The following is a 14,799-nucleotide window of genomic DNA, read 5'->3' on the forward strand; positions in this document are numbered from 1 at the left end:
AATAAAATAATCGAACAACCGCTAATTGTATGCCTGTATGTTAATGTCATATCTGTCAAAGTGACAGTAGCGAATAAAAGTCAGCCGGGGATTGAAACTGGTAGCGTACGCACGTTTTTCCTCTTGTTCCGAAACATAACAGTTAGCTATATCACTCTAGCGTGGCGTACTTTGTGAATGTAATCGTCCGAAACCGATCAGCAGAGAAATGTCCACAGCTGTGGACAGGCCACCGGTTTGTCAAAGGCCAACCGACACAGCACAATGCTCCACTCTCCAATGACGCAGGTTTTGCGCATGATTCATATCGTCTTTATGTTCGAACCCAATTGGATCGTTCGCTCGCAAGGGTAGGCGCGTTACGCGTACAAACCACTCTCCCCGCACGAGTGAGAAATTCTCATGCCTCAACAACGCAATCCATAGCGAATCGAGCGCGTATAATGTAAGCGGATAGCTGAGCATTATTATGATGTGAGTATGAGGTTATTGGTTGTTGTGTTTTTTTGCTTTCCTTTTGCTGCCCAACAACTATCTGTTCAGTATAATGAATAGCAACCGGCGATCAGGTGGCGCTAAGTGGTCTCGGAACTTGTGAGAACAGCATCCCTTTGAAGCATCCCGGTACGATCGTGGTATTGCGTCTTGGAAAATTCTTACCATCTCGATTATTCGGAGATGGCGCCATTGATAAATTGAAGCACTTTGCTACGTCATTGCACCCCGGGGGCTAAAGCAGGGCTGTGCGGAAGTTGTGAGTGTTTTATGAGAAAATCGACCCATCCCAGCCTACTGAGGATGATGATGAGAAGATTGCTTGTCATCTGGCGGGAAAGATATTTTCGGACGTTGACTTGATTGCAGAAACGTTGACACAGATCTCCGGCTACAGTTACTTCCGCTTCCGAGCCGTTCTGCGCTCGACGAAGCGTATTGCTACGATAGTAAGTTTATTGAAAAACAACCATTTTAATCCCTCCTTTCCCGGGGTACCACTCAAGGTACTGGACATGTTGGGCTACAGAGCTACGAAGGTACGTCACTAATGCTACACGAACGAATGCGCACCGCGCATCAGTTTGTCATCTCTTGGAGATGACAGATGAAACGACCCGTGCACACCCTAAATCACAGATCACTCACTCACTCACGGCCGTCAGCAAAAGCCGGGCTTACGCCGGGAAGATGTCATCAAAAGTGGCCTGCTGCATGATCTCGTTGGCCGTCGACTTGAACGTTTCCGACAGGCTGCGCTCCAGTCCGGGTGTCAGCTCGTCCAGGAAGAGCCGCGAGTTCTCGTTGATGAACTGGTTGCCGGCCTGGCTGAGGACGGGATCGCCCCGGAAGAGGTCCTTCATGTCGAACCGGCCCTTCTCGATCTGGATGCGCACCAGCAGCTTCTTCACGCGCATATACTCACTGCCGTCCTTGGTGTACTTCTCGCACATCAGCTTCACCCGCGCGTGGTTATTTTCTGCAATGGGAGGTGTGTGAATGTGTGCATCAGGAATGGCATGGAGATTGTGCCAAGACTCCGCAACATACCGATAACTCCGGTAAGATCACCAACGCCAGCAATGTTCAGCAGTAGCAGCTTGATCTTCAGATCATACTTTCCCTTGAAGGACAGCTTCGGCAGGAAGATGTTGAAGTCGAAGATCAGCTTTTCGATGTTTACCCTGCAAAATGGGGAAGAGTGCAGCAATGCGGGCGAAATGTAAGCAACAATCCCATCGCATGTCCACCGGACCAATTGACTCCACTTACTTCAAGTTGTCGATCTTGAACTTGCTCGGCCCGGACACGAGCAGCTCGCTGAAGGTGGCCTTAAACTCTGCCCCGCGGTCCATGTTGACGGTGGACAGGGCGAGCGGTTCCAGTGGGGGAATTCGGAACTCATCGGAAATTTTGCCCGTCGCCAGCCGGGGCCGCAGATCGTTCACGGACTCGGTGACACAGCGGCTCAGGTCGGGATCGTTCCGCGAGCACACTTTAATGGAGGGCGCTAGAATGGAGCGAAGATGTGTGGCATTAGTTGCAATGCGATGAAAGGAGGCACGGGCACCGGGTGCTACTGCTTTAACAACTTCAAACGTCCAATCATCAATGTCAAGCATCAATGACGGTCCTTCTAAGGTCTTGATCGAAGAGGGTCCAATCGTGGCGTGCACCTGGCGGGAATATTAAGCAGCCGACAGTGCCGGAAGGTTCTCCCGGTTTGTTGAAGAGCGCTGGTGACATAAGCGTGTGTGTGCGTGATTGGAAAATCAACAACCACCGAACCAGAAACATCTTCGCAAAAGGGTAGTGTTTAGTGGAACTCAACTCACAGACACCGCAATCGTAGACACACGTGCCTCACCGGCAAGGTTACGGGGATGGATAAATATAATTGTGTCTATTCGTGGGTAACCTTCGTCGGGCCAGTTCCCGATAAGAGACCCCCCTGTTATCCGGAATGAACGCACAGTCTGTTAATCGGCCAACAATTAGACGCCCTTTTGCCCATGCTCCGTTAGTGTCGTAGTGAGTGACGTTAATTAATCAGCTGACGTTTACTACGCCGAGCAATAAACTGGTCGTAGCCAGTCAGTCACATGTCCTCACAATCAGTTCGCTGGTGGACGATTACGTTACGCGATGGTTAATAACGGTCCACCGGTTCTGCTGCAGGTTGTTTACATCGCACGAGGATACGGAGCTCGATCTCCGCGGGATGTTGGGATGCCGTTACCGAACACCCGGGTATGATTATCGCGAACTAGTTCCGTACAAACTAAACACGACCCTTTAACCTCCTGCCGTTGGGAGATTATAGTGCATTCGTAGTGTCAACCAGCAGTTCGATGCAGGTTCCCGCCAGCGGTCCGAGGTCGAGTGTCACGTTTTCGGGAAGGTATGCGCGTGCAGCCACTTAACCGTCGATCTATTCCCACCGTCCCCATTTAAGGATACTGGAATGCAGTAGGCTATGATTTGTGAACAACGGCTCGAAGGGGAGTTCGATTTTTTTTAACGGTAGTGCGCAACCATATCATTCTGGAATTATTAATTTGATTGCGCATTCATGTTCACGTGCGTAGTGTTTGGGAGGAGAGAAACAAAAAAATGCCTCGTCATGTAAATATGTGTGGCACTTCAATTTGACTGTTAGTTTGAACATACTGAATGGTTGGTTGTACAATGGCATCTTGGGGTTTTTAATACATTTTTAAATATTTTTTCACTAATCAATCTACTCGTTCTTCTTGTTGTGTCCTATCTTGCATTTCGGTACTATCTTCAATTTTCTTATGTACTCTAAACTGGCGTTCGTTTCATTCCCTTCATTGAAATCTCCCTCAGCAAAGATAAAAATATTTCTACACTGCCAAATTTATTCTTTCTGATAACAGGAGAACATCATTTGGAATTGGTAAAGAAAAGAGACTGTTCCTTGTATGCATGCTATCTGAGATAATGATAGATGATCTTGCTCTATTGGCATAACAATAACATCACATTATCATGAAAAAAACGAGGGAGTGATCGATAACGTACACCAAAAAGCATCAATCAGCAGCATAAACTATAAGAAGAGTGCTTACACATCGTTAATGCTTAATTCTCTTCTGCGAGAAGTCCTATTCGAATTAGACTGGTTGGACTGTTTGGAAAGAGATGAGGAATTCTTTCGACTTCATTTGTCTCTCAGATCCAAAAGGTTGCCCTCTGCTAACTCAACCTTTCTTTTCGTCTTTTTTGAGCATGAGTTAGGCTTGAAGTGCTTCCTCTAAGCGAACGAAATGACACAACACTATCTTACTAATCTTGAAAGTCTATCTGAACCCTTCCTTGAAAATCTTTTAAATTGTTCCATCTTCAATTAAGCTATTACAATTTTCTACTAGAACCGTACCTCAACTAATCATCTAGCAAAGATGATGTAAAAACACTGCCAACACATGCACCCTTTCTCACCAAAACCGATACGATCGTCATTCTCCCCGGCACGATCGTATCGTTCGCGATCGCTAAATTATACTGCATTCCCATTCCTTTCTCAGCTGCTTCCAGACGCTTATGCCATCCATTTCAATTCGTTCCTCCCATATGCGTGTGTGTATGAGTGGTTTTTGTTAGGAATTGAAGTTGCACACTCCCAACACCCACCGGGAAATGTGGGGCGAAGGAAATTAAGGGAGGGAAATATTTCCGCTCTAATACCACCGAATTAAGCGGAAACAGAGATCGTGGGAAATGATTGATAAAGAAACTGGACCGATTTCCCTTCGTCTTCGCACCGGGAGTCGCCTTCCGAATGATAATGGCACATTAATTGTGGCGCCCGATTACGTCGTTGCTGTAACAGAATGGATTGCATAACACTTACGGACAGCAGCGAAACTTCCCGCGATGCAAACGATCACCGTTAGGGCGATCCGTACCATTTTCGTCGTTTGCAGCATACTTCCCAACACGCCTCGATCGATGAATTTCACTTTCCACAGGCGCTCAAACACACGCGTACGTACGCACACTTCACAGAAACTTCCTTGGCGGGGTAAGCTGACCGTGACCGTGAACTTGCGCGTAAGCGGTCGAGCTTTCGTTGCACCGGACGGTTTTCGATTCCGATTCCTCTTTTCTCGCGGCAGCGCTTGAAGACACTGCAACCACACTCTCACTTTTCTTTTCCTGGCTTGCAGGGCCACTGGCAGTTTAGTTGGCAGTAGCGAATAAGCAACACTCCACCGGTTGCGGAAGAACGAGAGAGTGGGTCTGGTGGCTGCGAAATCGAACGCACAACGAACGCTACTATAGCCGATGATCGGCTGGTGGCTGCCTTTTATAGATGACGTTCGTGCACCAGGCGACGCGTCTCGTGTACGCAAAAACACTCGCATACATGCGTACGATCGACGAAGACACACGACGGTCCCTTCCCCGGGTGAGCCTGCCCGTGTTCCGGGCTGCCTTCCTCCTTGTGGTCCAGGTCAACGAGTGGTTAAGCCTCGCGCACGGGGCCAGTTCCGGGGCGCAAAACTATGTGCAAACAAAAATACAAACAACAGTACAAACAAACAGAACAGCACGAAAATAAAAACGATCTCCCCCAAACGTGTTTGGCCAGAAAGGTGATCTTCAATTCGTTCTAGATGTGTATTAATATCGGTTTCAGGATGAGCTGTGGTTGGTAAAAGTAAAATGGTAAAAAGGTGAACAGAACTCCTGGGGACGACATTCGATGACGCCATCGTCTCGATCTCCGATACGAGGTGTTGTTTTGGCAGCGTGACCATGCTGATTTGGCGACTAAACACCGTAAATTCGTGGGCTTGTTTGCTGTGGTGTTTTATTTTAAAGCTGCGGCTGCTGGAATTAAACAAATTCACCGATGCGTGTTGGGTGCGAAGAAGTTATTTGAAATGCAAACAATAGTGTGCTTGACCGGACAGTAGCAATGCCGGGCAGGAATTCGATTACATTGCATCACCTTGGAAGTACGGCAAATTCTTACCGTCAATTGAACGACTTTATACATGGGTAAGTGGGGTTTATTCGACTTTGCAGGATTTTTACAACATAAATCCCCACGTTGAAATGCTAGCAGGTCGTGCTGTACTCCAGCCAGATGGAGCTGTATGCTTTCAAATAGACAGCACGATAACGGTTTTTCCCATGTGTTTACATCGTCCTACGTGTGTTGAACGGGTGATTGTCACAAATTGATTTTAGGATATACCGCGCAAGCAAAACAATGAACAAGGTAAAGATTAGCAAGTAAATAAAAAACATCAAGATGGGATTGTAAAAAATAATATTTGAGTAAGCTTCTAAGTGATCCCTTCCTTCCGTTTAATGCCATTCGACAAGGACCAACTCAAAGGCTCACCGAGTCCGAGAATATGATCTTGACGGAGCCCTGCCCTCTCTGGCGTAAACAATCTGCCATTTTCAAGGTCACTCGACAAGTAACAAAACACCGCAAAACAAGTTGGGCTTCGAAGGAGGCGTAAGTAATTTCTTTTTTTTTTAGTAAGCTCATAGAAGAATTTAAGAACAATTTTTATGTACCATAGCTCTGTATTCGAGAAGGCTTAAAATGTTGAAAGCATAAGAAATAAAGTTTCGTGTCTTTCCGTTCGTTGGAATCTCCGTAGAATGAGATCTTTCTTGTCTTTTCAAATACCAATAGACAATCTGTTGATAGAGTTTAACACAAATACCCGATTAATCTGTTCCATTTTCTCACAATAGTTAAACTATAACGGCATAAACGTATGAAATATTAAAGAAGATTGTAGAAATGTCTGATGATCCTTGTTAATATTTTCATCCAATATGCGTATACTTAATCTTTTTTTACTATATACTACTCTCTTGGTGGTAAAATGGTAAAAATTGTGAGGAAAACTCGAACAAAAACGAAGATTATAATAACAATATTATTAATATATAGTAGATAATAATAATATAGAGGGTATTATTAAAATAATAACAATAATATAAAATTAAATTATTCGTCCTTTTTCATGCTTTTATTACATTGGTAACAAATAATTTGGCCTTTCAAATCTGCTGCCCATAGTGTCTTAGCAAAGACCCAAACCTCTTCTACATGCATGCGCATTGCATACATTCAGGACCGAAAACACAATGGATCGGTATCTTTCGAATGTTTGATTTCCTTTTTCAGTTTAACGTTCCAACAATACAATAACGCATTAATTCAACTAATAAATTTCTAACTAATATAAAATAAACAATTTAAAGTTTCCATCTGTACGACTGGTTTGGAGCTCGAAAATAAATCTTGTTTTGTAAAACGCAATGTGACTACTATGCCTTATTTCGTTATTTATTAAATAATACTGATGTACTCATGCATTTCTTTTCTCAACCATGTATTCAACATTCTGGTAAATCAACATTTTTTACGAAAAAAAACACAGTTTCCACATTTATTGTATCAACAGCTCTTGCAAATTCAGCGCTTCAAATTTAATGCCGCGAACAGATTTCAAGGAACATTCAACCAACAAAAAACAAACTACATCACGCAATGCTAAAAATCTTTTCAATTCGTTAGTTTTGTTCCCTCGTTTGGTTGTTTGCTTGCTCTTCCTGCTCTTCCGTCTATCACAAACGTTCCGCAAAACGGTTCACTTAGCTCCAGGGGAACACTTCCTCGAACAGTGCATCCTTCACCACCTCGTTGGCAATCTTGGTGAACAGTTTGGCCAGATTCTCCTCAATGCCGCCCTTCACCTCGTCCAGCAGCACGTCCGGGTTTTCGTTGATCGCCTGATTGCCGATCATCTCCAGCGTTGGGTCGCCGTTGAACAGATTCTTCAGATAGAACCGTGCCTTGCCGAACTTGACGCGCAGATTGATCGGATTGAACCGGAAGTACTCCTCCCCGTCGACCGTTTCCGTGTAGAACGTCAGCTTCAGGCTTACCTTGGTGTCGGCTGCAGAGGGGGAGGGTGATGATGGTGAGTTATTGGGCGGGAAACAAGGAACTGTTCAGCATGGGAAGTTTACTTACTCAAGTTCACCTGCACATCACCGTCACCATTGATTTGCAGCACCAGAATGCTCATCTTGAGGGAGTACTTCGAGTTGACCTGCAGCTTCGGTAGCAGCAGAGTGACGTTAATCTGACGATTTTCTATGTCCGTTCTGAAGAAACAGTAAATAAGCGGGGAGATTAGAATTAAATCGCGGGCTCACAAGTCGAGCATGTTTCGCCCGCTTTCCAATTCACAATCAACAGTGGCTTCTCTATGGAATTCTACTCACTTCAACTTCTTCACAACGAATCCCGTCTTCTCGTGCGTGACACCACTGATGCGGAAGTTGGTGAAGTTCGCCTTAAAGTTCTCGCCCCGCTCTATCTTCAAACGATCAATCTTGATCGGTTCCAGGGAGGTGATGGTGAAGTTTTCCCCGAAATCACCCGTCGCCAACCGGGGCCGCAGTTCGTTCACCACGTCGATAATGCATTGGTTCAGGTCGGTGGAGTTACGGGGGCAGGCGCGGAGAACGGAAGCTGAAAGTGTAGCAAACACCGATGTAGTGGAGGACACCAACAGTTCGACATTAAGAGAGGGGATGGTGCTGTTGAATATTTATAGCATCGCATCCGCATTGCAAGTTTCGGGCGCTAGTTTTGAGCTTAGCATGATTAGTATCTAAGTGACTCGTTCATCCATCACTTCCTACTATCACTCCTTTCTTAAAAGTTCAACAGAAATTGATTAATCTCGTTAAGGTTTCATCACTTCGTAGCGCTGCACTATATTCCAACTACACCTCCAACGCCTGTGGGCCGCCAATTGTTCCTCCAAACTGGCTGAGAACTTGTAAACCAGCCGCAACACAATAGTGCAACTTCGATTCACTCCAAACATTTCCGATTGTTCAGCCAACGGTTAACAACACCGCGGCGCTTTTGATGCAAAGGGCACGATTCCAATGGCCATCACCTCGCTATCACACGAACACACAACGGCGTGGGTTATATAACGCAAAATTTCCGCATGTTAAATTCCTCCCCGATTGGCCGCCAAGCTTCTACGGCACGTGCTACGTAAGGATACGTACGGAAAAGGGCACCACTGTAATTGACCGCCAGCAGCAGAACAACCCCGGCGGCTAGGATCACCGTTTGGGCGATGCGATCACTCCACGCAGGATACATCTTGGGACGGGGATACGCCTAATCCTTCGGTTGTGCAACCCAAATATATGACAGCAAAACGAATGCCCCACACACTGGGAGGTGTCGATCGCACCAGAACTTGTCCGTCACGCGCACTCCGACCGAGTGTTGCGCATCGTTCTCGCGTTCTCATCATTTTATAGACTCACACACCAACCCCGCACACACGCACTCTGTGAAGGCTTACTTAATTCCACCCCACCCGGCCACGGTGGGTACTTCCTCCTCCCACCGCCAGAAGGCTCGGGTGCTGTGTTCGCAATCCCCGCAGTCACCGGTCGTAATTCGCAGTGAATCACCCGAAAGCGAACTCCCATCAGACGGGGTGGGTAGAATTCGGGTGCTTTGCCACAAAGTTCTAATGTTTTGAAAGCGAATTTTGTTCTCTCAGCCGAGAGTGGAGAGTGGAGTGGGTGGGTGTGGTGTGAAACAACAATAAAGTATTCTTAACACATAACACGAAACAAAAACCAAAAAAACGGTAGATGTCCGTTTCATCTTCGTACGGTCATTATCACTTGGCGCTTGAGTGGCTGGAGCACATAAACAGTGTTGGTTCCGCTGGCTCTGGAATGGCAATTAGCGAGTTTGAATGAAAGTGATCCTTTCAGGAAGACTCGACCTTAAGTAACCGGTTCCGTAACGTTCAACCGTTTGGCGGGGGGCAAAAAAAAGGGCTTTCGGGCAGATGTTTTCAACTCACATCACTGGAAATTCCATTGGTACATGACAATAAATTTAATACAAAGTGTGTAAAGTACTGTTGAACTTCAGTTTCTTGTGTAGTAATCAACCTGGTAAAACCTGATGTAGCTCTACGAAAACCACAAGCTATCTGCTATGTACTGTTGTGAAGATACACTACAAGTCGCCATGAAGCGAACGCTAAATTTAGAAGCTGGAAAGAACTTCCCCAGAGAGAGAGAGAGAACAAAAGAGATAGAGAGAGAAATGAAATTCTATGACTTCCCTGAGTGTTTGACGAACCAATTAGCTAAAGCAATTGCGTCAAGGGACAGTTTTACGAGGAGTGAAAATTACGATAAAACAATCGCACGTACAGCGAAATGTCTTTCTCTCTACGGAGCGAGCCAATATTTAGACAAGGGCTTTGTTTAATTTTCTACTTTTGTCCAGACACGTCGCGCCTTCACGCCTACATCCGTGTGTGCGAAACCGTGCAAGAAGGAAACAGATCACACCTCCGCACGAGCTGTTGACACCCCTGTTTAAGGGGCTGCTGTTTGTTGCATCCAGAAAAGTACGCATTAAATCTGGAAGCTCTCATCTTGCCGTTTCCTGATTGCGCTAATAAATGGAGAAGCTCATCCGTGTGCGATTGTGGTAACGATAGCAGATGCAGGCAGTTTCCGGGCATCAATCAAGAGCTTAAGGAACCTTAAGCACTGCTGACGTAAAAGCGACCGACTTCAAACCCGTCGTATCGTGTGGTCCGAAGCTACAACCAGCCGGACTGTCCGGTAGGAAAAATCATATCGTTAAGCCAGTGTTGTTTTCTGCTTGCCAAGCAAAATTAATCCAATGCGATGCACGATGGTTGCGGAAAAAGGAAACAACACGCTTGATATATGTGTATGGATGAAATGGAATCTGCTTGTGTTCGGATACCGATAGGCCGGGAAATCACCTTGATTCACCTTGAACTTGACTGATTTTCGGTTCAAACTCTCGCACGCAGAGCGGAAAGCGAACACAAGCAGCAGCATTAAACGAAAGACTTCAATGCCACCGAAGCAAACGAACGTTGCTTCGTTTTTTTGTTGTTGTTGCGCTTAGCCTTTTCCCCCCGCTTTAGTCTGGACGGGGAATTCTTAACGGAATGCAATCGGTAGGAATTCATCTAGATCACAACCAGTTTACAGCATAATCAGTAAGAATTCCCCACGCTGTTGACAGGTGACGAACCAAACGGCACGGCACAAAGCCGTCCCCGGGTCTCGTCTGGCTAATTTCGCATTGCAGATTATCTCCTCCCGAAGGGGATTCGATTGTACTTAACTAGTTTCACTTGTATCAAACCCGTTTCCGCACTATTGACAGATGGACAAGTTGGTTGACAAATGCGATCGGCTTACCAAAGGTTGGCACAGCAAATGTGTGGAGGGATTTTTTTTTTAATGTTAACCATGTGCTGTTGCTGCTTTTATTGTCCACCTGCCTTTTTTTTATTATCGCACTCGTGATGATGCGATGTGATTCGTAAGTACTTTATTTATCGCACATGTGTATTATACGGTGGACTAGTTTTTACGCGTGTGCTTCATTAGCAGGATGGAATGGTAGAGTCATCTAAACAAAAAGATAATTCCCTGGTTTTTTTTTTGTTCGGTGTTTGGCTGTTAGAGGCACACATTTTCCTTACGACAGGCGGTGGGTCGACGTGCTTCAACGAAGCCGTTGGCATTGACTTGTGTCTTCCTGAGAATGAGAAGGATGTACGTGTGTATATGTCGTTCCACTTTTTTTTTGTCCATATACCATCGGTCACTTGCAAAACATCACGCTTCGCGCCTCTATCTAACATGTTGGAAGCGTTTGCTGCATAAACGAGAACTTTATATTTAATAATGATAGGAGAAAAAAAAACGAACAGAAGCTTAAAACATATAATAAAACGATCGTGTTTTTTAAAATGCTTCTAGGAACAAGCGTTACATCGATCCAATATGGAGCGAAACATCGATCGATTTCACGTGCCAATTAGCGGTGGAGAGCCTTTTATCGAACCAGGAACTACCACTATTAGTGGCTAACCACCGTGTGAAAAACCAGCGTCAAGATCACGATCAGAACCTCGTTCGTTTACTCTCACTCTTTGAGAAAATAAAACACACACACACACACACCTTCAAAATCATTTAAATCAATAGAGAAAAAAAACCCTCCGGCCACCCGTGCGTTTGCGGTAGGTTCACGACTCGCGAATAACAATGATGATGCAGCGGGCAATAATGCTAATGTTTGGTTAGTAAATGCAAAAATGTTCTACCGTGTAGTACGTGTGCGCCTTCACCGATAATCACGAGTGCACCAAATCATGCTTGGGAAGCCGTTGCCGGCACAGGTGGCTTGTTAAGGTGGGTAGACTTTAAACATAGCATTGTATGGATGCTACCGTCCGCTCCCGCACTGATAATACGCATTCGCGCTGCCTCCCGAGCGGCTATTATTTGCTGCTGTTCTTGATGATCCAAACGCCCCCCAAACCTCTCATGATCGACCACAAATTGAGCATTTTTATTACCCTGCTGGGTACCAGTGAAGGAAGTGCAGCACACAACTCGGCACAGCAAGAAAGCGGGGAGACACGATTAGCGCGCGAGCATCAGTTTTCTGATCTGGCGGATAAGAAATTATCCTCATTAATCTGTGTGACGGATCGCGAATGTAATTGAGCTGACATTAAGTTGTCCCTGTTCGGGGGGGATGTATGGGGCACGGTCGGAAGGCCTGTCATGTGTATGTGGAGAATGTTGTTACACAATTAAACTGACAAAACGAGAAGTGGATTACAAACTTGCTGCATATGCAAACTTACACAACCGCAAGTGTGGCCTGGTGCCGTGACCAGGATCCAAACACCGAGAATTGAGCGAATTTTCGAAAACAAGGCCATAATATTCTATTCTGCACGATTTGAGATAACTCTAGCGGGGACATTTTTGACAAAAAACTCAGTATTCTTGTCGGGAGTTATAGTGATCCATATAAATTAATAGATGTGCCACATTTTAAATTTATTTGCTAAATGGTGTCGTGAGTTTCAGAAATCATATGAAAAAAAAATCCGGTTCAAACTTTTGATAATTTGATTTTTTCAATTAAACCTCATCACCGCATTGAAGATTACCTTACACCAGCAATCGAGGGATGTATCGATCACTGAAAAATGACACCCCTTGCTATTTACTACGGTCACTTGCTTTGTAATTAACACTCAGTGATAAATGAGCGATGCAATAATCAGCACCAATTGTTTCATCAAACAAAACCGGTCGAACTGGGTCAAAGGTTGGTTGGAGTTAGGTATCCGAGACTAACGATAGAAACGCGTCAGAAATCGAACATCTCAATCAATTACCATGCTGGCGGGTGACGTAATTCTAAGCCGTAATCGGGCTATTTAACCTTTGATCATTTATCAATACATTAGTGCTCTTCGCCAGCTAATAAGCGCTAACGAGAGTTAAATTAAACGTTAGTAAAATTGTCACCTTAACCTACGATTACCAACTACACTGCGCACTAAAGGTGTCGATGCCCAGAACCGAGCAGAGAGCGAATACTTACGCAAACCGGCACCAACCAGGCTGATCATGGCCCCGACAGTGACCAGAATGTAGACCACTGTCAGCAGCCGATCCACCATGGCCTTGTTGTGCGCTGACGCCGCTCTCATTTCGATACCTTCCGAATGTGGTGCCTCCGGACCTCCAAACCTCGGTAAGATTCGCCCGACAGTAGCTGGTGCCGTTTGGTGACGAGTCGGTGCCGGCGTAGTAGCCGGTTTGAACTTGGCCTGACAAGGGTAAAACACACGCTCGCAAGTGCACACAAACCACCAAGGACGGCCAGAGACCGACCGACGACAGAGGGGCCGAAGCAGACTAAGTTTGCTCTTCGGAAAGAAGTTGCTACACACTTGCACACTGGCGTCGCAGGCGGCTGCCGCTAGTCGGATGGAAAAAAAGAGAGCAGAGCGGCTACGGAGACCGGATCTTAGAACCGCGCAGGTGAAGTTCTGATCAGCTACTAACGCCATCGTACCGGTTCACTAGTCTATTTATCTATATTGAACTGACGCGATGGTTGCCCAGGTGATGATTGGTCGGAAAACGGGAAAGAGCGGGTACGCGGGTAATAGGCCCGAGGAGCCCAACCACACAAAATGGTTGCGTGCAACGTAATAATTCCATTTCAAGATTTCTTCCATTAGTGAGGAAAAATGAAGAAGTTGGGGTTTGGGGTTTGGGAAAAAAAATCAGCAAACGTGCTAAAGGACTCTCCCACGGCATGAAGATCGTTCCACACACGAACAGGCGCGTGTGGGGGCGTCAAGGAGCATCTGTCGTCCTTCGAAAAAATGGCCGACAGTACGGCCGGTTGCGGATCCTTTCCACGTATCACACCCTTCGACAGTGCGTCAGTCATTAGTGAACGATTAGGTCATGTTTAATTGCATTCTTTACATTGTTTGCGCACCCGATTCCCACCCTAAACCAAGCCGTTAATCCTATAGGATAGTGTAGTGCTATTATTACATTTTTTTCTCGATTTGGCCGGATTTTAAGAACACTCATGGAAGAATTCGGCTCACAGCTACACAATGCATATTTTATGCCCCTAAGGCGACTGTGCAGTGAATTATAGTTTGTCGAATGCCTCCGTTGCACACCCTGCTTCATTAGTTTGGGATGGAGGCGCATGGACAGTTGTTTAATGAAATATACACTGCCGGAGCTTGTAGTCAAGCAGAGGGATGTGTGTAGGTGCATATGTATATCATGCGTCAAAAAGGCACTATCTAAAGTTTGCCAGCACGTGCCACGGATGGATCACGCACAATCTCACTCGTTCGATCAGTTGAGTTTGTTCCCCACTCCCATCTGAATGGTGTATAATTATGCGTACTTGGACTTCTAGCATCCGGCTAGCGGAAGCGGATCGTGTGAGTGTATGCAAAGGAGGAGTTGTTAAGTTTGAAAGCAACAGCCAATTGTTTGGAAGATGTGTTTTGAAATCGTACTCTCTGCACGAGATGTGTGAGTAAGGGAATGAGTATGAACCGTAAGCTGCTTCTGCCATTCGTGTGGGTCATGTCAATGTCGAGCATGACGCTTCAGAAGCATATCGAGAAAACCGACGAGGTCTGTGACTTAGAAGTTCGACTGTAATAGTCTCCTGCCGCGTGTAATTATTAATCGTGATCTTCTCTTTGGCGCTAAGTGCGATGGAATTCAAATAAACTCCAAATACAAGCGCAAATGCAAATGGTTTGTTTCAGTTTGTTTCCACCAACTCCAAACTCCAACACCTTTGATTGCCTCAAGATAGCACCGAAATGACGTTCA

The 14,799-nt window shown here is 45.6% G+C and overlaps 2 protein-coding genes across 2 annotated transcripts; both read right to left on the reverse strand.

Moving 5' to 3' along the window:
• Positions 1-1,172: 1,172 nt before the first annotated feature.
• Positions 1,173-4,448, reverse strand: LOC128711621 (circadian clock-controlled protein daywake-like). The gene is made up of 4 exons (XM_053806503.1): positions 4,373-4,448; positions 1,768-2,005; positions 1,546-1,679; positions 1,173-1,474 (listed from the first exon to the last, which is right to left on the reverse strand). The coding sequence occupies exons 1-4, from the start codon at positions 4,446-4,448 to the stop codon at positions 1,173-1,175; spliced, it is 750 nt and encodes a 249-aa protein (XP_053662478.1).
• Positions 4,449-7,149: 2,701 nt separating this feature from the next.
• Positions 7,150-13,127, reverse strand: LOC128713306 (uncharacterized). Its single transcript, XM_053808166.1, has 4 exons — positions 13,019-13,127; positions 7,786-8,035; positions 7,532-7,665; positions 7,150-7,454 (listed from the first exon to the last, which is right to left on the reverse strand). Exons 1-4 carry the CDS (start codon positions 13,125-13,127, stop codon positions 7,150-7,152), a joined length of 798 nt encoding a protein of 265 aa, XP_053664141.1.
• Between the last annotated feature and the right edge of the window lie 1,672 nt (positions 13,128-14,799).

Source organism: Anopheles marshallii, chromosome 3, assembly GCF_943734725.1.
Source record: "Anopheles marshallii chromosome 3, idAnoMarsDA_429_01, whole genome shotgun sequence".
In the NCBI taxonomy this organism is placed as follows: Eukaryota; Metazoa; Arthropoda; class Insecta; order Diptera; family Culicidae; genus Anopheles; species Anopheles marshallii.

What these genes read in the sequence shown, in the direction of transcription:
- LOC128711621 (XM_053806503.1), bottom strand. Translation starts at nt 4,448, where the DNA reads ATGCTGCAAACGACGAAAATGGTACGGATCGCCCTAACGGTGATCGTT. An exon ending in GGGAAGTTTCGCTGCTGTCC is followed by an intron (nt 2,006 to 4,372) that starts GTAAGTGTTATG and finishes GCTCCATTCTAG; the next exon opens with CGCCCTCCATTAAAGTGTGC. An exon ending in TGATCTTACCGGAGTTATCG is followed by an intron (nt 1,475 to 1,545) that starts GTATGTTGCGGA and finishes CTCCCATTGCAG; the next exon opens with AAAATAACCACGCGCGGGTG.
- LOC128713306 (XM_053808166.1), bottom strand. Translation starts at nt 13,127, where the DNA reads ATGAGAGCGGCGTCAGCGCACAACAAGGCCATGGTGGATCGGCTGCTG. An exon ending in CCTGGTTGGTGCCGGTTTGC is followed by an intron (nt 8,036 to 13,018) that starts GTAAGTATTCGC and finishes CTACACTTTCAG; the next exon opens with CTTCCGTTCTCCGCGCCTGC. An exon ending in TTCGTTGTGAAGAAGTTGAA is followed by an intron (nt 7,666 to 7,785) that starts GTGAGTAGAATT and finishes CTGTTTCTTCAG; the next exon opens with AACGGACATAGAAAATCGTC.